This window comes from Carcharodon carcharias, chromosome 1 (assembly GCF_017639515.1).
Source record: "Carcharodon carcharias isolate sCarCar2 chromosome 1, sCarCar2.pri, whole genome shotgun sequence".
Taxonomy (NCBI): Eukaryota; Metazoa; Chordata; class Chondrichthyes; order Lamniformes; family Lamnidae; genus Carcharodon; species Carcharodon carcharias.
Genome location: NC_054467.1, coordinates 226,844,583 through 226,869,495, shown reverse-complemented (window position 1 = coordinate 226,869,495; position 24,913 = coordinate 226,844,583). Strand labels below are relative to the sequence as shown.

At 42.3% G+C, this 24,913-nt stretch overlaps 1 protein-coding gene across 2 annotated transcripts in view; it reads right to left on the bottom strand.

The window, feature by feature from the left end:
• Window positions 1-1,695: 1,695 nt before the first annotated feature.
• The window catches only part of LOC121283113 (proprotein convertase subtilisin/kexin type 6-like), a 50,796-nt gene continuing 27,578 nt past the window's right edge, over window positions 1,696-24,913 (bottom strand). For both annotated transcript variants that reach the window (XM_041197235.1, XM_041197244.1), the window contains 7 exons: window positions 23,330-23,465; window positions 19,168-19,256; window positions 15,950-16,010; window positions 15,125-15,213; window positions 13,943-14,055; window positions 13,034-13,190; window positions 1,696-3,944 (listed from right to left, as the gene is read on the bottom strand). In XM_041197235.1, coding sequence (XP_041053169.1) covers window positions 3,778-3,944; window positions 13,034-13,190; window positions 13,943-14,055; window positions 15,125-15,213; window positions 15,950-16,010; window positions 19,168-19,256; window positions 23,330-23,465 — 812 coding nt within the window. In that variant the 3' untranslated portion in view covers window positions 1,696-3,777. The remainder of the gene's footprint in view (window positions 3,945-13,033; window positions 13,191-13,942; window positions 14,056-15,124; window positions 15,214-15,949; window positions 16,011-19,167; window positions 19,257-23,329; window positions 23,466-24,913) is intronic.

Sequence of the window (24,913 nt, the reverse complement as noted above, 5' to 3'; positions counted from 1 at the left end):
GTTGACCACCCTATTTACCCTTTTCGCTAGTCCCAGATCGGTTCATGTAGAGACCGTCCCAATGGTACAGATCCCTCCTGTTCCAATACTGATGCCAGTGCCCCATGAAATGGAACCCTCTTTCCCGCACCACTCCTTTAGCCACGTGTTTACTTCCCTTGTTCGCACGTCCCTATGCCAATTTACACATGGCTCAGGTAGTAATCCAGAGATTATAACCCTTGAGGACTTGTTCTTTAATTTAGTTCCTAGTTCCTGATAATCCCCAAACAGATCCTCCTTCCTAGTCTTACCTATGTTATTTGTCCTGACGTGGACCACAACAACTGGATCCTCCCCCTCCATCTCCAATATCCTTTCAAGCCAGTCGGAGATGTCCCTCACCCTGGCACCAGGCAGGCAACATACCATGTGGGACACTTGATCCTGTTTACAAAGGATGCTATTAATTCCCCTATAGAATCCCCTACAACTACCACTTGTCTTTTTGCTGCCCCCTCTTGAATGGTCTCCTGTACCATGGTGCTGTGGTCAGCTGGCTTATCCTCCCTACAGCCCTCTTCCTCATCCACACAGGGAGCAAGTACCTCGTACCTGTTGGACAAGGTCAAGAGCTGAGGCTCCTCTGTTCCTGAACACAGGATCCCTCTACCTGCCTCACTTGCAGTCACACCCTGCTAACCCTGACCACTGACCGAATTTGAGGTACTTAATCTACCGGGTGTGACCGCCTCCTGAAACAAAGCGTCCAGGTAACTCTCCCCCTCCCGGATGTGCCGCAGCATCCGGAGCTCAGACTCCAGCTCATCAATTCTGAGCCGAAGTTCCTCCAGGAACCAACACTTGCTGCAGATGTGGTCACTGTGGCTCACAATGGGATTTGCCAGCTCCCACATCATACAGCTACAGAACATCATCTGCCCAGCCATCTCAATTTAGCTAATTAATTTATTAATTAGTTCTGCAGTGTTTTTTTCAAATTTGGTGCAGATTTCCTACCAACCAATCAGGATACAGCTTTCCTGTGATGTCACTTTTTTCAGTTTTGGCTTCAGTTACTCTGTATCCTGAGGTCACCACTCCGGTGCTCCTCCCTCCGAGTCTGCTCCCTGGAGACAAAGCCGTGAATCCCCGAAGTAAGCTAGATTTATACTCACCGCTCCGTTGCTCCTCCCTCCAAATCTGCTCCCAGGATTTACTCACCATTCAGCTGCTTTTTCTTTAAAATCCACTTTCAGAAGAGTGTCTCTCGCAGGTCTGGTGCACTCCTGAAGGCACTGCCTCTTCCTCTCTCTTTTTTTAGGTTTGAGGAGGGAGGGAGGGATGGAAACACAACAGCAATGTAATGTTTGGGGCTATTCCATTCTTTGACAGTGGGTCCTCCTCAATTCCCTCCTGAGTAGCGGTGTCTGCGGCGACTTCTTCCAGAACGCTTCAGTCACTTCTCACCAGCGCCCTCTGTTGGATTGCTAAGCTAGTCTCAGTGCTGGCAAGTGTGAGCTCAAGGCCCCAATTTGGAACCAACATTGGGGTCCCAAAGTAAAATTCAGCCCATAATGTCTATTAGCCATACTCCATTGAGGGGCCTGCTTACTTCTCAAACCAATCATGCCAACACAAACCATACACCACAAAACCAAACACCAAAACATCTCTGAACAGTCCTGTGAAAGAAAGAAGTCTGAGTCCTTTCAGTTTGGTCATTTCACATACACAGCATTTATTTTTCTTAAAAAATTACAATTCAAAATATTAAGCATTTCACTACAGGATTCAAGGCACACCTTAGTGGAAAGAGTCAACATTAGAGTCTGCACCAAATTTAAAAATCAGAGTTAGAGAACCATCACTTCCTCTTCTCAATCCCAATTTTTAAAAAAATCTACTTAAACAGTCAGCACTGATGTCACTGGAGGTATCAAAAATTCAGCTGTGAATTCAGTTAAACATGCAAACATCCCAAAAACACAATTACCTGTACTGATATTAATATAGTATCCATTTCAGTTTTTCAGGTTAAGTGATATCAAAGCCATATTTTGCCTCCCAAAATGTATGGATTCCCAACTATATAAAAATATAATTTTGTAAGATCTCAGATCAATAGTACAGTGAGTCACATGAGTTCAGTGACTTACATGGACAAAAAACAGGAATAAGAAATTGCTTAATGATGTGAGGTTTGAAGAGACTGGTGTGGGTGTTTGGGTGCAGCAGGGTTTGGAAGGTGAGGAGAGGGAAGAGAGAAGATTTTTTTTTTAAAAACGGGGAAGAAATTTTGCTCAATTAATTTTAGCCAGCGAAATCCATTCAATGCCTGCAAGTTACTATAGAAAACAAAATTTGATTTATTGAAGCGTGCAGTTCTGATAGTGCATCTGTAATAACTTCCCACTTTTTGAGAGCGACACTATCAGACACCCAGCCCCACTGACCAACTCACTCCAGTTTACACTTCAACCTGAAAAATCCACAAAATAAATAAGTGGGAATCTACGAAGGTAAACTGGGTCCTTCACAGATCTAATTGCAGCCAACAATGAAGAGCGAACAGCACATTTGCAGTTGACTTGGCACTTCCACATTTGAAAAACTTTCAACTTCCAAAAGGAAAAATGGACATGGGGCAAGGAAGACAATCCTTTCCCCACTCATCTATACAGGCTATTATATCGCTTTACAGCACGCTTTAAATATACAATCGGCCAGAGTTTTACTGCAAACTAATTTACATTTAAACATTCCATAAACAACATTTTATATAAAAAGGTTCAGAAGAGCAAATTTAAAATCCAGCTTACCAGGGGGGGAAAAAAAGTTACAATTTGGACAGTGATGGTTCCAAAAAGAAAATTTAGTGAAATCTGCACATGTTCACTTTGTACCAACGATCCATTAATAACATGGGAGCACAGTTCTATGCTTCATTCAGTTACTTCCTGGAAGAACACTGTACCAGACAAAGTTAGATAAGTAGCACCCCATCATAACTTCCAAAATAAAAACAAAGTATTTTTGAATAGATACTGCCTGGAAAAATGTAGTTAAGGTGCATCCAGTAGTTTGTCAGTAAATTTTTACTCAAAACAGAAAAATTCTAGTACCAAAAAAAAAACCCCAATGTTTTTTTGTTAAGATAAAAGACATTAGTGCAAAATGCAATTGTTAACCCTGTTCATCTTAAATTTTGTGTCTCATAACTTTCTAGGCTCTCAAAACAAGTGAATTATGTACAGTTCTGGGTGCAATTTCTTCAGCAAACAAAAAGTTGATGAGGTGACTTTGAGATGCCCTGGTGGCACAAGGATGAGCCATTAACCTCCAGCCAGAAATTCTATTTGCAAGACAACTGGTAACAGCTGTTCAACTCCATGGAACGCCACCGGGTTTCATCTGGTCTTCTAGATGGCATCGTCACAAAGAAGGATGCAACAAACCAGTCCGGTCGACTGATCACATTGAAAGTACCTCATCACCAGTGAACATTATAGACCATGTCAGACAAACGACTCAATTGTCCCTCTCTTCTAAAGGAAACGAGACAGGTGACAATGGGCAACAAAAGACACCATTTAAGAAATTGCTCGTGATCCAGAATGCATCAAAGATTTGTAATGAATCAGAGGATTGTGTGGTTCCACAAGACTCCAACTCCCAGTTCAGAAGATACACATTTGGATGAGCATCATTTCTTCATTTTTTTTTTTAGAAAGAAATTGTGCATCGTGTACCAATCGTGAGCCTAGCCCTGGTGCTGAAAGAATCGTGGGGCCACAGTTACCATCCTGCATACACCGGTTCTCTATCCCAGGAGATTCCGTAAGATGGGTGAGGCTCCTGCCCAGGGAACTGCTCTTTACTCAGTAATGGGGATCGCACGGAGTCTATTGGTCTGACTTTCTTTTTGTGACGAACAATTATTACAGAGATTATCAGCAAAATAACTGAAAAGGAAGGTGAAAATTGATCAGAGGCGGAAGCATGCAAGAACACAATTAGTAACAGGCAAGTGCACAACAGTTTTACTTGGTCATTTTTCTTTGTAATTTCTTTATAATATAAAAAAAAACTAGAAAAGCAAAAGTGAGCAGTGAAGAAAAAATACTTGCCTCTTACACCAAATAGCCTAGTCAATTATTGTAACTAACACCAAGTACAATATATCCACTTACAGCTGACTTTTAACTTGATGGATTCCACCCCCACCCCATCCCCACTTCCAAAGAAAGAGGCTTGTTACTTGATAATCCTTCAAGGTGTTTAAAAAACATTTTGAGCTGAGAAAGATACGTACAAAAAAGGTGATCCGAACAAAATTATTCCAACTTTGGCTGGAAATATTCATTTTAAAAACAAACCTCCCCACTTTTCCAATTCTAACATCTTGTACTGCTGACTCCAACTACTATATGGCCAAGGCAGACTGCCAGCATCTCGCCCCAAGCAGGGCCCACTGATAACCGCCAAGAACACACTCTTGAATCCAGGACCCAGAATCCAATGGCAGAATCCTTCTTGCCACATGACACAGATCCAGGACCGATGAAATCAGGAACCTTCAAGTCTGTTCAGCTCAATATTGCCAATCTGTCGTGCAATGACTCATTGAACCACAAACTGAGCTCTCAATGGCACTGGGACAATGACAGATGATCCTCCCCAGGGATGTGTACTGGGGCCTCAGTTTTCACCAAATACAACTTGCTTCTTTAAGTATATCCAAGTTTGCTGATAACACTAAGTTACATGGTACAGCACGTTGTGTAGATTTATTAATTTACACAGTGTGGGCATCACTAGCAAAGCCAGCATCCATTGAGCACCCCTATTTTCCCTTAAGAAAGTGGTTCTCCATTGAAGTCCATATGGTGAAGCTACTCCCACAGTGCCATTAGGTATGGAAAGGGAGGTGAATAATGAACCCATTTATCTTAACATCTGTTACACAAGAACATAAGAAATAGGAGCAAAAGTAGGCCATTCAGTCCTTTGAGCCCACTCCACCATTCAGTCAATATACTTAATGAATATACTCAATGACTGAGCCTCCACAGCCCTCTTAGAAAGAGAATTCCAAAAGATTCACCGCCCTCTCGAATGAAGAAATTCCTCCTCATCGGTCCCAAATGGCCTAGCCCTTACTCTGAGACTGTGTCCCCTGGTTGTGGACACCCCAGCCAGGGGAAACATTGTTCCTGCATCTACCCAGTGGGGCCCTGTAAGAATTTTGTATGTTTGAATGCGATCACCTCTCATTCTTCTAAACTCCAGAGGATAAAGGCCCAGTCTATTTAATCATCCCTCATTGGACAATCCTGCCATCCCAGGGATAAGTCTGGTGACCTTTTGTAGAATTCTCTCTATGGCAAGTATATCTTTCCTTAGGTAAGGGGACCAAAACTGCACACAATACTCCAGGTGCAGTCTCACCAAGGCCCTATATAACTACAGTAAGACATCTTTACTCCTATGCTCAAATCCTCTTGTAATAAAGGCCAACATACCATTTATTGTCTTAATTGCTTGCTGTACCTGCATGTTAGCTTTCAGTGACTCATGAACAAGGTCATCCTTTGATGTTCAACATTTCCCAGCCTCTCACCATTTAAGAAATACTCTGTTTTTCCAACCAAAGCGGACAACCTCATTTCTCCACACTGTATTCCACCTGCCAAATCTTTTCACATTCGCTTAGCCTCTCCAAATCCCCTTGAAGCGTCTTTGCATCCTCTTCATAACTCGCACTAGTTTTGCCTCATCTGGAAACATTACATTTAATCCCCACATCCAAATCATTGACATACATTGTGAATAGCTGGGGCCCAAGCACTGATCATTGTGGGACCCAACTAGTCACAGCCTGCCAACCTGAAAATGACCCATGTATTCCTATTGTTTTGTGTGTGTTTATCAGTTCTTAATTCATGCCAGTATATTCCCCCCAATCCCAAGTGCTCTAAAAATTTTGTTTACTAACTTCTTGTGTAGGACCTAATCAAAATTTCTGAAAATCTAAATGTACCACATCCACCAGTTCCCCCTTATCTACACTGCTAGCTACATCCATGTTTGTTAAACATCATTTCCCTTTCATAAACCCATGTTGACTCTGCCCAATCCTACCATTATTTTCTAAGTGTCCTATTATTATATTCTTGATTATAGATTCTAGCATTTTCCCTACTAATGTCAGGCTAACAGGGTTGTAGCTCCCCATTTTCTCTCTTCCCTTTTTTAAATGGTGGAGTTATATTTGCCACCTTCCAATCTGCAGGAACCGTTTCAGAGTCTATAGAATTTTGAAAGATGATCAAAGCTCTAATCACCTCTACAGCCACCTCTCAACACTCGGATGTGGATCAACAGATCTAGGGGGTTTACCTACTTGAAGCCCCATTAATTTCTCTCATACTTTATAAAAAAAACGAATATTAATATCTTGCAGTTCCTTGTTTAGTCCCTTGATTCTCCAAGGGAGAAACTCCAAGGGAGGTTTTTAGTATTTTCCTCCAAGAAGACCATCTATCCCCCAATTCTTCTTACCCACTCTAGCAAAACCCTTCATACTTTGAACATCTCTTAACTCCCCTATTAGCCTCCTCTGCCCTTAAGGAGAACAATCTCAGTCTCTGATCATGCCTAGCTGACTAGTTAAATTCTCTGAGGAGATCCCTTACATGGAAAATAAAGGAGTGTCTATGGGTGGTATTTATATGGACCTCCAGAAGTTCATCAATAAAAGGTTCCACAGAGTGCAACGAGGCCAGAGTGTGATGAGGTACGTGCTAAATTGGGAATTTGGTGGAGGGGGAGGAAAGAGGTGCTGCTTTTTATGCAATTTTTCAGCCTCCAGAGGCTGGTGAATGTTAAAAGGCTTTCATTAGCCAGAGGTCGTGGTACACATTGGTACTAACGACATGGGCAGGAAGAGTGACGAGGTCCTGCAGCGAGAGTTCAGGGAGTTAGGCAGAAAGTTAAAAAACAGGACCTGTAGAGTTGTAATCTCAGGATTACTCCCTGTGCCACGTGCCAGTGAGGCTAGAAATAGGAAGATAGTGCAGCTGAACACGTGGCTGAACAGATGGTGTAGGAGGGAGGGTTTCCAATATCTGGATCAGTGGGATCTCTTCTGGGGCAGGTGGAACCTGTACAAGAAGGACAGGTTACATCTAAACTGGAGGGGCACCAATATCCTGGCTGTGAGGTTTGCTAGTGTCACTCGGGAGGGTTTAAACTAGTATGGCAGGGGGGTGGGAACCAGAGCAATAGGTCAGCAGGTGAAATAAAGGACTGGGAACCAGTGAATATGGCCAGTAGGACTAAGAGGAAGGGCAGGCAGGGAGAAATTACTGAACACAGTGGGACTGGGGGTCTGAAATCCATTTGTTTTGGTGCGAGAAGTATAACAGGCAAGGCAGATGAGCTTAGAGCTTGGATTAGTACTTGGGACTATGATGTTATTGCTATTACAGAGACTTGGTTGAAGGATGGACAGGATTGGCAGATAAACGTTCCAGGATTTAGATATTTCAGGCAGGATAGAGAGGGATGTAGAAGAGGTGGGGGAGTTGCACTGCTGGTTAAGGGGAATATCACAGCTGTACGACAGGAGGACACCTCGTTGGGCTCATGCAGCGAGGCAATATGGGTAGAGCTACAGAATAGGAAGGGTTCAGTCACAATGTTGGGGGTTTACTATAGGCTTCCCAACTGCTGGCAGGAGATTGAAGAACAGTTATGTAGGCAGATTTTGGAAAGATGTAAAAGCAATAGGGTTGTTGTGGTGGGTGATTTTAACTTTCCCTATATTGACTGAGAATCACTTAGTGCTAGGGGTTTGGATGGTGCAGAATTTGTAAGGTGCTTCCAGCAGGGCTTCCTGAGACAATATGTAGATAGTCCAACTAGGGAAGGGGCAATACTGGACCTGGTATTAGGGAATGAACCTGGCCAAGTGGTTGAAGTTTCAGTAGGAGAGCATTTCAAGAAAAAAAGTGACCATAATTCAGTAAGTTTCAAGGTGCTGGTGGATAACGATAACAGGAGTCCTCGGGTAAAGGTGCTTAACTGAGGGAAGGCTAATTATAACAATATTAGGCAGGAACTGAGGAATCTAGACTGGAGGCGGATGTTTGAGGGCAAATCAACAACTGACATGTGGGGGGCTTTCAAACGTCAGTTGATAAGAATTCAGGACCAGCATTTTCCTGCTAGGATGAAGGATAAGCATGGCAAGTTTCAGAAACCTTGGATAACGAAGAATATTGTGAGATTAGACAAAAAGAAAAGGGAAGCATTTGTAAGGGCTAGAAGGCTGGGAACAGATGAAGCTCATGGAGAATATAAAAAAAGTAGGAAGAAACTTAAGCAAGGAGTCAGGAGACTAAAAGGGTCATGAAAAGTCAATGGCAACCAGGATTAAGGAAAATCCCAAGGCCTTTTATACATATGTAAAATGCAAGAGGGTAACCAGGGAAAGGGTAAGCCACTCAGGGACAGAGGTGGGAATGTGTGTGTGGAGCCAGAAGAAATGGGAGAGATACTAAATACTTCTCATCAGTATTCACCAAAGAGAAGGACTTAGCAGTCGATCTGTCTAGGGAAGAGTGTGTAGATAGCCTGGATCATGTTGAGATCAAAAAAGGTGTTAGGCGTCTTCAAGAATATTAAGTTGGATAAGTCCCCAGGGCCAGATGGGATCTACCCCAAAGTACTGAGGGAGGCAAGGGAGGAGATTGCAGGGGCCTTGACAGAAATCTTTGTATCCTCACTGGCTATGGGTGAGGTCCCAGAGAACTGGAGAATGGCCAATGTTGTTCCATTGTTTAAGAAGGGTAACAGGGATAATCCAGGAAATTACAGGCCGGAGAGCCTTATGTCAGTGGTAGGGAAATTATTGTAGAAGATTCTCCATGACAGGATTTACTACCATTTGGAAGCAAATGGGCATATTAGTGAGAGGCAGCATGGTTTTGTGAAGGGGAGGTTGTGTCTCACTAACTTGATTGAGTTTTGAGGAAGTGACAAAGATGATGGAATGGCAGTGGATGTTATATACATGGATTTCAGTAAGGCCTTTGAGAAGGTCCCTCATGGCAGACTGGTACAGAAGGTAAAGTTGCACAGGATCAGAGGTGAGCTGGCAAGATGGATACAGAATTGGCTTGGTCATAGAAGACAGAGGGTAGAAGTGGAAGGGTGCTTTTCTGAATGGAGAGCTGTGACTAGTGGAGTTCCGCAGGGATCAATGCTGGGACCTTTGCTGTTTGTAGTATACATAGATGATTTGGAGGAAAATGTAACTGGGCTAATTAGTAAGTTTGCAGATGACATTAAGGTTGGAGGAGTTGCAGAAAGTGAAGAGGATTGTCAAAGGATACAACGGGATATAGATCGGTTGGAGACTTGGGCGGAGAAATGGCAGATGGAGTTTAATCCAGACAAATGCGAGGTAATGCATTTTGGAAGGTCTAATACAGGCAGGAATTATACAGTAAATGGCAGAACCCTTAAGTGCATCGACGGGCAGAGGGATCTGGGTGTACAGGTCCACAGGTCACTGAAAGTGGCAACGCAGGTGGATAAGGTAGTCAGAAAGGCATATGGCATGCTTGCCTTCATTGGCAGGGGTATTGAGTATAAAAGCTGGGAAGTCATGCTGCAGCTGTATAGAACCTTGATTAGGCCACACTTGGAATATTGCATGCAATTCTGGTCACCACATTACTAGAAGGATATGGAGGCGTTGGAGAGGGTGCAGAGGAGGTTTACCAGGATGCTGCCTGGTCTGGAGATTATTAGCTATGAGAAGAGGTTGGAGAAACTCGGATTGTTCTCACTAGAGCGACGGAGATTGAGGGGAGACTTGATAGAAGTTTACAAAATTATGAGTGGCATGGACAGAGTAGATAGTCAGAAGCTTTTTCCCAGGGTGGAAGAGTCAATTACTAGGGGACATAGATTTAAGGTGAGAGGAGAGAACTCTATAGAGGAGATGTGCGGGGCAAGTTTTTTACGCAGAGGGTAGTGAGTGTCTGGAATTCACTGCCACAGGAGGTGATGGAAGCAGGTACGAAAGTGGTGTTTAAGAGGCAGTTTGACAAATACATGAATAGGATGGGAATAGAAGGATACAGACCCCGAAAGTGCAAAATGTTTTAGTTGACGGGCAATATGATCGGCGCAGGCTTGGAGGGCCAAAGGGCTTGTTCCTGTGCTGTACTTTTCTTTGTTCTTTGTTCTATTAGGTGAGCAGGTAGGTGATTTCTTGGTGAGTTAAGATTTTTATCCTTCTAAATGCAGGCAATAGTATAAACTGTACTGGGGAGATAAACATATTAAATTTATAGCTTGACTACTTAAACTACTTGGTATAGCTACAAGTATAACTAGAGTGATATTTCAATAATTTAGTAAACAAAATATGGCAGGGCAAGGTGATATGTTGCAGCTGTAGCAATCACACCTGCAATGTCTGTGGTTTAAGGAATTTCAGCTCAGAGTTAGAGTTGGAGGCTGACCTTGACAAACTTCAACACATCAGGGAGGGGGAAGTTACCTGGACACTTTGTTCCTCAAGGCAATCACATCCCTTAGGATAGGTACATTAGATTTGGTCTGGGGTCAGAGACAGGAGAGTGCGACAGCGAGTGAGGCAGGTATGGGGACCCAGAAGGCAGCAATGAATCAGCCTTGCTTATGGTCCAATAGGCTCAAGGTTCTTGCAAGTTGTGAGGGATGAGAGCTGGGACTGCAGGGAGGATGAGCAAACTGACCATGGCATTGTGTCGCAGGAGGCCATTCAAGTGGCAGGAATAAAAAGGAATGTAATTGTAGGAGGAGAAGAGAGTGTAATCAGGGGGTTAGATATTGTTCTTTGCAGCCAAGGGAGAGAGAGTCCCAAAGAATATGTTGTTTGCCCGGTGCCAACATTAAGGACATCTCCACAGGACTGGAGAGGAACTCGGAACGGGAGGGGGAAAATCCAATTGTTATGGTCCACATGGGTACCAACAACATAGATAGTTCTAAGAAAGAGGTTCTGCTGGGGGTGTACACGTAGCTAGGGACTAAATTAAAAAGCAGAATCATAAAAAGATAATCATCTCTGGATTGCTACCCGAGGCACAAGCATATCGGCACAGGGTAAATAAGATCAGAGTTGAATGCGTGTGTCAAAGATTGGTGTGGGAGAAATGGGTTTCAATTCATGGGGCGCTGGCATCAGCACTGGGGAAGGAGGGAGCTGTACTGTTGGGACGGCCTTCACCTGAATTACACTGGGACCCGTGTACTGGCAAATCATAACTAGGCTGCAGAGAGATCTTTAAACTAAATAGTGGGGTTGTGGGGGTGGGGGTTTCCACATGAAGAGACATCTAGAACGTTAAAAAAGTAAAAGGCAACAGTGCAGAGTAGTCATAACCAGAATGTGATAGGAAAGGACACAGCACCAGCAAAAAGTGCCAGAGTAGGGGGAAAAAATGGTAACGAGACAGAATTAAAAAGTCCTTTATCTCAATGCACAAAGTATTCTTAATAAGATGGATGAATTGATAGCACAAACAAAAATAAATGAATATGAAATAATAGCTACGTGACCACAGCTGGGACCTGAATATTCTAAGGTATTTGAAATATAAGAACAAGGAGAAAGTGAAAGGAGGTGGGGTGGATCTGTTAATAAAGCATGAGATCAATACAGTAGTGAGAAATGATATTTGTTCAAAGGATTCAAATGTAGGGTCAGTTCAGGCGGCAATAATAAAATAAATCAGTGGCGGGAGTGGTTTATAGGTCCCCCTGGTAGTAGCTACATTGTAGGACAGAGTGTAAATCAAGAAATAATGGGGGCTTGTAAGAAAGATACTGCAATAGTTGTGGGTGATTTTAATCTTCATATAAATTGGACAAATCAAATTGGCAAAAGTAGCCTAAAGGATGAGTGTATTCAGTAATATAGTGTATTCAGGATGGTTTCTTAGAACAATACATTCTGGAGCCAACCAGGGAACAGGTTATTTTACACCTGGTATGTGTAATGAGGACAGTTAGGGAAGCCTGGTGCTCATGTAAATTATTGGCTTGGATTTTGCAGTGAAACCGTTAGCATTCTCAGTCATTGCTCTGTGAAACCAGCAGCAACTTCTGATATCCAATATGCAGTTAAATCCGGAAAAAGTCTGTTAATGATTCCCAACTCCTCCACAGGACATGCTGCTGTCGTCCTTGCAAATGGAAATCTTAGAAATCACTTCATTTGATATGAACTTCCGTTAGTTTCACTGCAAAAGCCCTTGAAAAGGTTATACCTTGTGAAAGAGGTGTCTTTGGGTATTTAATGGCACTCATCTGACCAACCACACTCAACCTGAAAAACTATTTCATTTTTGTGAAATGTCAAATTGCTCCATTATTATAAGAAAAAGCTGTCTTTTAAAGAAAAGGTTATGATGATATTTCAGCTTCAATCACATGTATACATTTCAGTCTCTAAAATAATTACCAAGGTGAAGGATAATCAGTTTTTGGCTTCCTGATTTTATGTCTGCAAGAATTCTTGTGTGTGGTTGGCTGCTTAGCCTGCTTAATCCTTTGTTCGATATTGGAGAACCCAGTAGATGATGGCGAATGAGATTTCACTTTCCCGATGTTAATTTATGTCACAGAGATCACTAAATCTTTGCAGATAGCCTTCTTCAAAGTTTGTGGTGAACACCATCAGCTCGGCACCGATTTCAACATCCAGGCTATATGTATCCCAGAAGCAAGAACATATCAAGGGAATTCTGCTTCTTTACCCAGTAAAAACACCAAATCCCCTTCTCTAGATATTCTTTTTTGGAATGCTCTATAATGTGCAATGAATGAGCTGAGATTTTCCCTTCATCTGCTTCAAGGACTATTGGGAAACTTCCTTTGAGTTACTGAGCAGTTACAGTTGGACACCATGTCTTACTGCAATAAATTACTGTTCCTGAGGGACAGATCACAAGGGAGAGATCATGAGAAGAAATATACATTGCATACTCACTTAGTGACATGACCACAAGCAGGAATATGGTCAGTGGTGCCAGCACACAGTGATCTCCTGATTTGAAGAAGAATGTCTCCATGCAGTACTGAGGGGCAGTACTTCCAGCTGGACAAAATGCATCACTTGGACATCGGATTGGAGCTACATCTGGACTCTGAGAAAACAGAGGTCAGGTAGTTTGCACTTCCTATTGGCCATATTTAAGATTGGGTTTAAATTCAACTGCCAAGCACCAGAAGCTCAAAACATGGAAATAGTGAAACAATTGATATGGCAAAATGAGAAAAAAACACAAACAAACACTGCAAATCTTGGCAAATATTCTACCTGTGTTTTTCATGGATGTTGACAAATTTGTTGTTTATTTATATTTATTAGATTATGAAGACCTTGCTCTTTAAAATAGGACTTGGAATTCATTAAAGTGCTTTGAAACTTCCCCCTTTTTTAAATGATGTTGTAACAAATTATATTGCAATTATTGTTCCTGTCCACTCCTGACATTCATGCTTAAATCACACAGGAACCATTATGGTTTTAACTGATTGCTGAGGACACTTACAAAGCAAAACCCAAGCAACATAGAACAGCCAAAACGCCAAAGGAGGACATCCAGCCTTCAAAAATATATATGAGGTATTACTCACAGTAGACCAAGAGATTGAGATTTTTGTGAGGCAGTTTGTTCCCAACCCCAAAAACCAAGCACATATTATGGAAATAACTCACATTCACTCCACATTGCTGAAAATTACCATGTGCAATTTCAGAATTTTTTATTTTGTTTTTGTGGGTTATTTTCATTCATAGCAAACCACGAGCACAACCCCCCACCCCCACATAAAAAAAGTCCCCAATCAGGATAGTGTCCAAATACTCCAACTCCATCAAACTAGGATTACTCACAGGGCAATAATGTTCTTCAGGACATAGGCTACAACTCTCCTGTCCCATCATTATCTGGTAATACCCAGTTTTACACATTCTACAGAGCAGATCTTTTGGTTGTTTGTGCATTCCTGCAACATAAAGAAACTCCATGAAAGCATCAGGCTGGGACCCAATCATCACACCTCACAAATGTTATGATTTCAAATTCCTACATAAACCCACCTGTTAGATATCGCCACTGTTCAATGGGTAAATACGCCACGTGGCATCTAGAGCTCTCGAGCTATGCAGACCAGCACAATGATTAGTCTGATTGCTGCTCTGAGGAGGAGTAACCTGGTGCCAACCAGAAGAGTAGCACAGCCAACGACAGGCAAGCAGACAAGAAAGGGGCACTACTAATAACCTCCCTACTCTCAATCTGGGAGCCGGAAGGGGCACAAACAAATGAGGCTCACTGCCTGCTTCAGTAACCTGCACCCCCCTCCATCCCCATTGGACAGGATTACTCAGCTCCAATGAGCTTTGGTTACATATCCCATCAACGTTGCAGTTCCAGAAAACACTGCCGCCCGCTTGGACCAAATGAGTTGGAGACAATTAGAACAAGTCTAGTTAACAGGAATAGCATTATGCTTTTGACCACATGCTTTACCCTCCCGCTTCGTCTGTCACTGTATTTAAATTCAACCAATCTTAAAATGGGCAGATTTCACCACTATAGGATTTCACTGCGCATTTGAGATAGTCGTGTGGGTTGAGCAGAAATAAATTGTATATATGCACAACCCAGGTTTAGATACCATAAAAAAATTGCACCAGTTCAGGTAGAAAGCTCACCACCAGCTTCTCAGGGTAACTAAGCACATACCAATAGACACAGCTTTGGCAGGGTCATCCACATTCAGAGAAGAAATTAAAAAAAAAGGTAAAAAAAGAAAATTAAACCAAAAGATAGGACCCAAGGGTTATCTTAGAAACTGTTAACAGGAGACATCTCCCACCATCTGAAAAACTTCACTGCTTAATGCTCTAGCAGTCACTCAAAATTTCAGAAAATCTACTGTTCCTTTCCTTAATGTTTTGTGCATATACTTGGTTTTGTTTCCTCTTTGCCACCCACCCCGCCAAATATTGAATTTCCCCCAATAAAGGGTCCTCGATTGCTGCAGCCAGCCCCCATCACCATGAAAGTACCTGGTCGACACGGCGTACACTCTGTTGCTGCTGTAGACAGAGCTTCCTCCCCACCGGGACACAGTGTACACTTGCTGCAGTTAGTTGTGCTGGAAAGCAAGAGAACATTTTACACATGCACACTAACCTGAAAATAGGCTTCCAATCAGTAAAAAGATAGAATCCAAAAAAATAAAATTGAAATGATCGAAGGTACACTTGACCGACAGCACAGCTCACATTAGTGAAAAAGGTGGAATCTTAAGTCTACGCTGATGGCCAATTTGCATTTCTATAGCATCCCTCATGTGGATGTGTCTAAATGGGTTCACAGAGAGCGAGCAAAGCAAAAGGGAGTGGGGAAGTGGGCAAGGCAAAAGCACGATCAAGAGAGAAGGATTTTTGGGAGACATTTGATTCAAAGAAATAGAAAATAAAACAAAAAAAATGCTTCAGAGTCAAAAGAGGGCTGAAAAATGGCCAAAGAGTGGAAAGAAGGCCAAGAAGCAGCTAATTCGAGGACTACAGGATGAAGAGATTGGAAAAGATCATGGTAACATTCAATAAGTTCAGAGAGAGATCCAAAAGTGATGAGAATTTTGAAGTTACCTCGCTGCAGCACGTGGAGTCAGGAGACAACAGGGGCAATAGGAGTTTGATACAGAGTCGGTTGGCGGGGGAGCAATAGGAGTTTGATACAGAGTCGGTTGGTGGGGGGTGGGGGGGGTGGTTCACAGGCTGTAGATGTACTGAGCAGAGATCTGCTAACACAGCACACACCAGGAATCCACAAATTAGCAACTCCATAGATGTGGTTCTGCAGATATACACACTGCCAATACTTACTTGCAGAATAATCCTTGGGAACAGGACTCACAGACAGTTGCATTTTTCTCAGAAAAGTAACCTGGGGAAACAAGTGGAATTTTGGTGCATATCGCTTCCAACTGAACATATTCAGAATAAGCCAATTTTCACACAAATATATTCAAACTAGAGACACATCAACGAAGAGGCATCAAGTCCTTGCAGTCCAGGGGTGACACTGGCCTGTATAACTACCCCCACCCCTCAAGTCCAAGGAGCCACTCGACTGAAATTTACAGGCCAGCTTGGTCCCCGGTCTCCTTTCCCCTTCCAGCTAAAAGTTGGGAGAGAGGTGGGCGAGCCCATCCACAATCTCAACTACTGCCCCGCAGCAATTTAACGCTGGGAATAGCAGTCGTCTCAGCACCCAGCAACAGTGGCTACTGCTGGGATGACACGTAGTCCCCCAATGTCAAGGGGCTAAGTAAAGTCCAGGGTCTCGGCAAGGAGAGTGAAGGGTGTTAGAGCCAGGTTCAAGAGACAGGGGGAAAAGTTGACCTTAGGTGCTTCCAATTGGCCAAGACAGGCACCCCCCCCCCCCAAAAAAAGAGACCCCCTTCCCCCACAGACTTGCACAGCTAGAGCTGCTGGGCTTCCTGCATGGTGTGGCCCTCCCCCACTGCCACAGGTAGAATGCCTGCAGTGGCAGGGTGAGACCCTTAAAGGGACCATTAATTGGTCATGCGAGGGATTCAATAGGTCCGAGGGCAGATGGGTAATGTGTCCAATGCCTCCCATAAAACTTCAGACAGGCAGGAAGGCTACCTGCTGGATGTTGAGGCCCCTGCCTTTAAATCCATTGGCTGGGTGGGGCAGGGTAGGGCGGGGGGAAACCCAGCCCGTCACTTCCAAATACAAAGCAAATAGCTCCTTCAAATTCTCTTATCCAGTTCATAATTTTAATGGAATCATTAAGCACTGTTCAACAGTGGATAAGAACAGTGACAGATGGATGAAATGGGCAGACACACACACACACACACACACGAAATTTAACAATGTTGGGGGGAAGAAGGCAAAAAAAAAAAGCAGCAGCGATACAAAACGGTATAATTGTAAGAAAAGAAAAACCCATGCGGGACATATACCCAAATTTTTGAAGATGGCAGGACCAGTCAGTAAGGCTGTTAAAAAAAGCAAATAGGATCCTATAAAGACACATATAGTGCATAGAAGCTATGGTAAACCTTATTTTAATCCCCAGGGGATTAGAAGGCTCACAGTCTCAGCATAAGGGATCAGTTATTTAGGACTGAGATGAGGAGATATTTCTTCATTCAGAAGTGTTGTGAAGCTTGGAATTCTCTATACCCGAGAGGGCGATGGGTGCTCAGGGTATATCGAAGACAGATGGCACTAAAAGGAATGAAGGGCTGTAAGGATATTGTAGGAAAGTGCAGATGGAAGTTCAGTCATTATATCATTGGCTAGCAGAGCAGGCTTGATGGGCTGGAGAGACTAGAGAATTGATCTCCTTAAAGCAGAGGAGTTGCATGGAAGATTTACAATATTAAAAAAATTATGAAAAGTTCTGTTAGATAAGGAGAAACTGGTTCTACTGGCAGGAGAGCCTGTAACCAGAGGACACAGATTTAAGATAACTGACGAATAAAAGGTTTGGTGGGGTGGGTGGGAGAAATAAGGAGAATTATTTTTAAAACAAGCAGAACATTGTTCTGATCTGGAATATACTGCCTGAAAGGGTGGTGGAAGCAGATTCAATACCAACTTTCAAAAGGGAATTGGATAAACTTGAAAAGTAGAAATGTTCATGGCAATGGTGAAAGAACAGGTGAGTGAAACTAACTGGAGCACTCTTCTCAAAAGTGCTTCTATGTAGACCCAATTGGCCTCGATTTCTGTATCATTCTATGCATCAATAGAAAATCTAACTCTACATCTACACCAAACATGCTGAATAGATTGTTTCAGTGTGGATGGTCATCTGCATAGCAGCCTACAAAAATAACAACCATGGAACAACAAAGGTTCAAAATTAAAAAGCTCAATGGACATGGATCAAATTCCAAACTGATTTTCCTGAACAGAGAAATAACACAAACTACTTTGGGGAGAAAAGAGTTGCTCTATTGTTTTCAGAGTTGTTTCACAATCAGGAAGTAAAATACTGCAGGAGGAGCTGTTGTAAAGAACATATCTTTTTATTTTCTGTTGGACTGTGGATTGGGATTGCAATGGCTGCAGTTTGAGAGAAATGTCCACTGGGACAGGATGAGATATATATACAATGTTGCAGCCCTGGAACAGAGTGTGCCATGAAAGGCAGGATGGTGCTGGACAGCAGTGCTAGACCAAGGGAGCTGTCTGATAACAGCTCCTGACCAGGTGACCAGGTTTTTGTGCAAGAGCAGTGCAGAAAGCTCCTGGCCTGCAAAGATGGCCTGCATCTCAAATCTCTTTTCCCCATTTCTCTCCTACTCTCTCTCTCTGAGGAAACATCTGTTAAAAGGAAAAGGGGAAAACCATTGTTTGAGAACTTGCTTTTCAATGTCTCTATCAGTGAGCTAAATACTGAAAATGCTGGAAGACCACCTCGTGTCATCAACAAGAACTGAAAGGAATTTGGAAGACATCAATCCAAATCAACCCATCGAGTCCTGTGCTCCGGATTGGTGCTATTGAGCTGTTTTATCCCACCCTTAAAACCCATGGTGTGTGTGTGCGCGCGCATGTATATATAGGGATTTAAGAAGGGAGTAGAGTTTAATTTATTTACTTTTAAGTTTATAAACCTGGTGCTTGTACTCTGATAACCTACAGTTAGGTAGCATTGAGGCAATCTGATGGTTTAATCAAACTTTTCACATTTGTCATGGCTCAGGGAAGCAGTGGGGCTTGATATTACTGATATTACTGCGCGCTATCCCCAGTGAGTCGTGACACAGTTCAATCACAAACTCTGCTCCCTTCTTTTAGCTTAAAGATGATGCAAAACATCCATGTGGAAAAGGGGTGAACACAATGATCTAGTTTAAAACTTCCACTTTGCTGCGCAAGTGAATCAAAGTTGGGTTTAAACCTATGTTTGTTCCATTTACCTTCCATGAGTTATAAGTGAAGGGAGAAAGAACGTAAAGAACACAAGACACAGCAATTTACTGCATTACCAACCCTCCCCACCCACCCCTAGCCCACCTTCACTGAACTTTTGCATAGCAGTAGGAAAGCAACTCTACCTGGAAGGCAAGCTCTGCAGGATTTGGAACCAGTTTCATTGGCATAAAACCCAGATTCACAGGATTGGCATTCTGTGCTCCCTGTAGAACTGCAAAAGAATAGACACCAAAGTATTACGTTGGAACTTAAAATGACTTGGAATGAAACTTTTAAAACTTACAATAAAAGATTAGGCAATTGTGAAGATCTACCTCATACCCTTATAGATGGAATTGGAATTTATTATACACAATCCCAAATCTTTCTGCTTTGAATCCACTTTACTACATGAAGGGTCTTTTCCTCCCCCACCTATATTTTGTAACAAGTTTATTGTTGGCTAAACTGAAGCTATATATACGCACACAAGCAAAAAAAATCCAGACAGATCTGAATTTGAACCCATACCCAGAAAATAAGGGGCAGTAATAAGGGGCAGTGTCGTAACATTTTTCACCACTCAAAGAATCTACAATGTATCAATACAATGTCTGCCAAATGAGGAATTACACAGAATGAGTGAACTGCCAAGAAGCCCCACAAAACACACTTAAAAAGAGTTAGAGAATTACTTTGCAATAAAAAAACATTCCTCTCCGGCCACCTATAAACAAAAGTCAGTGAGTGTATTTTATTTGATTATTGGGCATAGAGAACAAGGTTGCATTGATTTTTTTAAAATTTATTCTTTCATGGGATGTGGGTGTCATTTGTTGCCCATCCCCAATTGCCCTTGAACGGAGTGGCATCATCACGAAACTAGTTTTTCATTATATTATTGTGGTTTATCGAAAAGGACTTTTAAGGGTATGAATGTGGATGGGTCCGCCTGTATAATTTAATTGACTTAGAGTCAGATAGACTGAAAGCTTGAAATTATCAAGAGTTAGGGGTAAAAGGCATTTGAAATGCAAATGAGTAAACATGGATGAGGTCTTAGCATTTAGGGTGCGAAGGAAATTTTAATCTTAGATAAATGAAGAGTTGTTTAGGTTTCAAAGGGATGATTGGATGTTTACAACTAACAAGATAAGCAAGGCTGAGCTGTATGTTTATTTTTCCCCCAAAGCTACTGACCATATTGGCAACATGAAAGATTTTTATATTGTGGGAAAAGTAAATTTCCAAAGACATATCGAACAATGAGATTTACAGATAAGAGAATGGAAGGCTATGTTGGGGGCCAGGTAAGATCTAAGAGGACCATGTAAAATGATGCCTCCAGCCATTTTTGCAGAACTCTGCTGTATCCAGTAACCAAAGATGGGGGAAAGCATTTGGAATTCCACTGTCAAGTGGGTGCTGTGGTAGACTTGCTGGCTTGATGATTTAAATTTAAAATGTATTTTGGACTGTTGCCTTAAAAGGGGTGTATAGTTGGGAGACAGGCCTCCTGAGTTTTTCCAGGTATTTTTATTTTTGTTTTGGATTTCCAGCATCTGCAGTTTTTTGCTTTTATCCAGAGTTTAGGGCCTGGACAGCTGAAGGCATGACTGCCAATAGTGGAGTGATGACTAAGAACTCTGTGTTGCTCCATTCCTAGAGTTGTAGGGCTGTAGGAGTTACATAGCTGGGGAGGGATTTGAAAATAAGAATGAAAAAAGTAGAGGTGTTACCAGGTCCAGAGCTAAAGGACAGCAGGCATCAGAGTGATGGGTGAACAGGATTTGGTTGAGTTAGGATAGATGGATAAGCTCAACTTTAGGAAGCATGGAAGATGAGAAGCCAGCTACGAGGGGTTTAGAATAGTTGAGCCTTGAAGTAACAAAGTATGGATGAGGATTCCAGCAGCAGATGGACTGAATCATCTGTTTCCCCATTTCCACAGTTCGGACTTCATTTTTGATCAACTTGTGAGGGGTCCCAGCAATGTCTACCATGGTAGTAAAATGTTTCATTATGAACAGTCTAGACCCTCCCAGAATTCAGTACACCGAACATGGCTGGAATGTATTTTTTTTAAATGGTAGCCAACACAGGAAAAGAAAAGTTCAAATTCCTAAAACAGTCATGACCCCATTTAGATATTAGATCAGTTCACATTCCTACAGGAAGTGTGTGTGTTAATTGGCTCTCTGTGATCCACATTACTCATTCACTTCCTGTCATCTGTTTCAGTCCCGCGAATGCCCATTAAACACTTAAGCAAAGGCAGCAGGTCCTAAAGCTACTGTGATGGATGGAAGAGTATAAGAACAACGTTTATGATCGCAAAGCAGTGTCACACGCACAGTAAACTAAAGGTTTCCCACTAAAAGGAAGTTTAATACAGATCTTCCAGTGGATCAGTTAGAAAAGCTAGCATGCAACTGAGCTACTGGTATATTCAAAAAAATTAGATCTTGGTGTGCAGGGGACAATTTCAAAGTTTGCAGATGACACAAAACTTGGGAGAATTGTAAACTGTGAGGAGGACAGTGTAGAACTTCAAAAGGACATTGACACATTGGTGGAGTGAGTAGATAGGTGGCAGATGAAGTTCAATGCAGGGAAGTGTGAGGTGATACACTTTGGTACAAAGAACATGGAGAGACAATATAAAATAAAAGATACTATTCTAAAGGGTGTGCAGGAACAGAGACCTGGGTGTAGATGTACATAAGCCATTAAAGGTGACAGGACAGGTAGAGAGAGTATTCTAGGCTTCATTATTAGGAGCGTAGAGTACAAGACCAGGGAGTTATGATGAACTTATATAAGACACTGGTTAGACCTCAGCTGGAGTATTGTGTAGAGTTCTGGGCGCCACACTATAGGAAGAATGTGAACACATTGGAGAGAGTGCAGAAGAGGTTTACAAGAATGGTTCCAGGGATGAGACACTTCAGTTATGAGGAAAGGTTGGAGAAGTTGGGACTGTTTTCCTTGGAGAAGAGAAGGCTAAGAGGAGACTTGATAGAAGTTTTCAAAAACATGAGGGGTCTGGATAGAGTAGATAGGGAGAAACCCCCTACTCTGAGATGAGGAAAAATTTCTTCAGCCAGAGAGTGGTGTGCCTGTGGAATTCGCTACCACAGAAAGTAGTTGAGGCCAAAACATTGTTTGTTTTCAAGAAGGAGTTAGATATAGCTCTTGGAGCGAATGGATCAAAGGATATGGAGAGAAAGTGGGAGCAGGCTATTGAGTTGGATGATCAGCCATGATCATAATGAATGGCAGAGCAGGCTCGAAGGGGTGAATGGCCCACTCCTGCTCCTAGTTTCTATGTTTCTTTGTTTCTAAACTGTTCCTGCTCGTAAATGGATCAAGGACGAGAGGGCACAGACTTAAAGTATTTTGCAAAAGAAGCAAGTGTGAGGTTAGAAAAAACTTTTACACACAACGGATAGTTAAGGTTTGGAATGCACTGGCTGGAAGTGCGATGGAGGCAGATTCAATTGAGGCACTCAAGAGGGTATTGGATGATTATTTAAATAGAAACAATGTGCAGGGTTATAGGGAAAAGGCAGGAGATTGGCACCAAGTTAAAATGCTTAGGGAGCCAGTGCAGACACGATGGGCCGATTGGTCTCCTTCTACAATGTAACAATTCTGTGATTCTGTGATAGTGAGACCAGTTAGTGTCTGATTCAGTTCCTAGTCTGTACAGGGTTGGTTGATCTTAGTTGGGTAATGGTATGGGTTGTAGACTGGATGCATCGGTACAACGTTTTATTCATTTTGCTAACCCCTAGTGGACTATCACCATCAGCTCTCCTGTACTCTTCAGTAGTCCCCTTTCCTCTCAAACATTCACATGTCTAGTCATCAATTTAGTTGCTCTGGGACGAAGGTTTAGCAAACATTTTCCTGCCTTCCAACTTGAAGGCACATAATTAAGCAACCTTTTAGTTCACTGTTCCTTTTTCACTTTTCCAACTTCTCAGTCTATGCAAGTCTGGCTATTTTTCTGTTATTAAAACCTGGAAATTTAGTCAGCTTTTTCTATAACATTTGGATAAACCCTGACAAATGATGATATGGTGCTCATTTGACCATTCATCTGGTGGGTGCAAAGCTTCAATGTCACTGCGGAAGGAAGGTTAACTGTCAGAGGAGATTAGGATTGGGCTCAACTACATTGCCCGTCTGGTCAAAGAACCTGCCACTCAGTGCCTAGAGCCACCCGTGAAGAAGGGCCACTTGTGAAGATATTAAAGGGAGCCCAATGTCCAATTGTTGGTATTTCTCCCATGTACTTACTTCGTATAAGCACCTTTTGAACAAGGCAAACAAGTCATCTGTCCAGCCCGAGACTGGTAATAACCCTGTGGGCACATCAGACAATCATCTGGGGCAAGGCAGAACCCATCAGAACAGCAGGAGCAGTTCAGGGACCCTTGAAGAAGTGAAAAAAATAAAAGTTATGGCCATACTTAAATATCCATCACATTAGACATGAAATATAAACACTTTAGTTAAACTCAATAATATAAACGAGGACATTCATAAACCTTAGTTAACAGCAGAAGTGTATCAAATTCAAAATAGCTTGGCAAGTCAGGCTTCCTGTTGTCCCATAAACCACCTAAAATTCGCACTGGAATACATGATTTAATTGATTGGCGAAACAGGTTTAAGGAACTGAATGAACTTCTCCTGATCCTGAATTCCTAAATCTGGGGATGCATGTAGATATTTCTGATGTTAGAATCATATCGCTCAAGACTGAAGTTTCTTTTACAAAATGGAAGAATTTGTCATGATCTGGATGTGTGGATGCTAACCTGGGATTTTTTTTTTTAAAAAAACGTCATAAGTTCACCTTGGAACTGTAAACAAGCAGGCCTTTTCCAAGAAATCACCTGGCCTGTACAGTACTTGAGAAGGAGTTGTTTGTTTGTGTTGAACTGCAAAAGCAAATCAATAATGAAAATCTGGGTGACAAAAAGGCATGGGAGAGAGAGAAAAAAAAACTTAAGTTGTGAACCTGCTTGTTTTGAAGGCAAAGACAAAAACTGCTGGAAAAACTCAACAGGTCTGACGGCATCTGTGGAGAGAAAGACAGGGTTAATGTTTTAAGACTGTACGACTCTTCTTCAGAACTAGATAGCTCTGAAGGAGAGTCATAGGCACTCAAAACATTAACTCTGTCTTTCTCTCCACAGATGCTGTCAGACCTGCTGAGTTTTTCCAACATTTTCTGTTTTTGTTTCAGGTTTCCAGCACCTGCAGTATTTTGCCTTTGTTTTGAAGGCAGTTTGGTTAGAAACCAAGCTGAGGAAAGAAGGCTACCTCGACTGGCCCCCTTTCTCTAACTTGCCTGAAATTGTGTGGCTATCAACCAGAGAACCCTCACCGGAGCGTAACCAGCTTTGCAGGTCCAAATGCAGACTGAAACCAGTGGTAAGAACACCCAGGCATCCACTGGGATCAGCAGCCTGTCTTTATGTGAGAGAACTCCAAGTCAACAGGATTGAGGCCCTGTGAACGTTACCCTTTAGTTTATAACACCCATCCCTGCAGAGAGACTCCATTATGCAAGTGAACGAGCTGGGGGAATTCTTCAGGAAGAGATGGTTATACTCGATTGCAAGTGTGTTAACCAGTACTTGCAGCTTGTTAAAACAAGTTTTGCTTTTAAAATAAATTAAATCATTCTGAGTCTTTGAAAGAAGACTGACCAGCGTCCCTTTTTTTCTGGGTGCTAGAGGTATAGGTACACAACTGGCCATTTTGGTGAGTAAATTAAGCATTTAAATTAACAGTACAGACTGTGGAGTAGTAGGGCTTGATAATTCTCACACTCCTCACATCCCGGTGATAATACTGAGGATTGGATTTCCA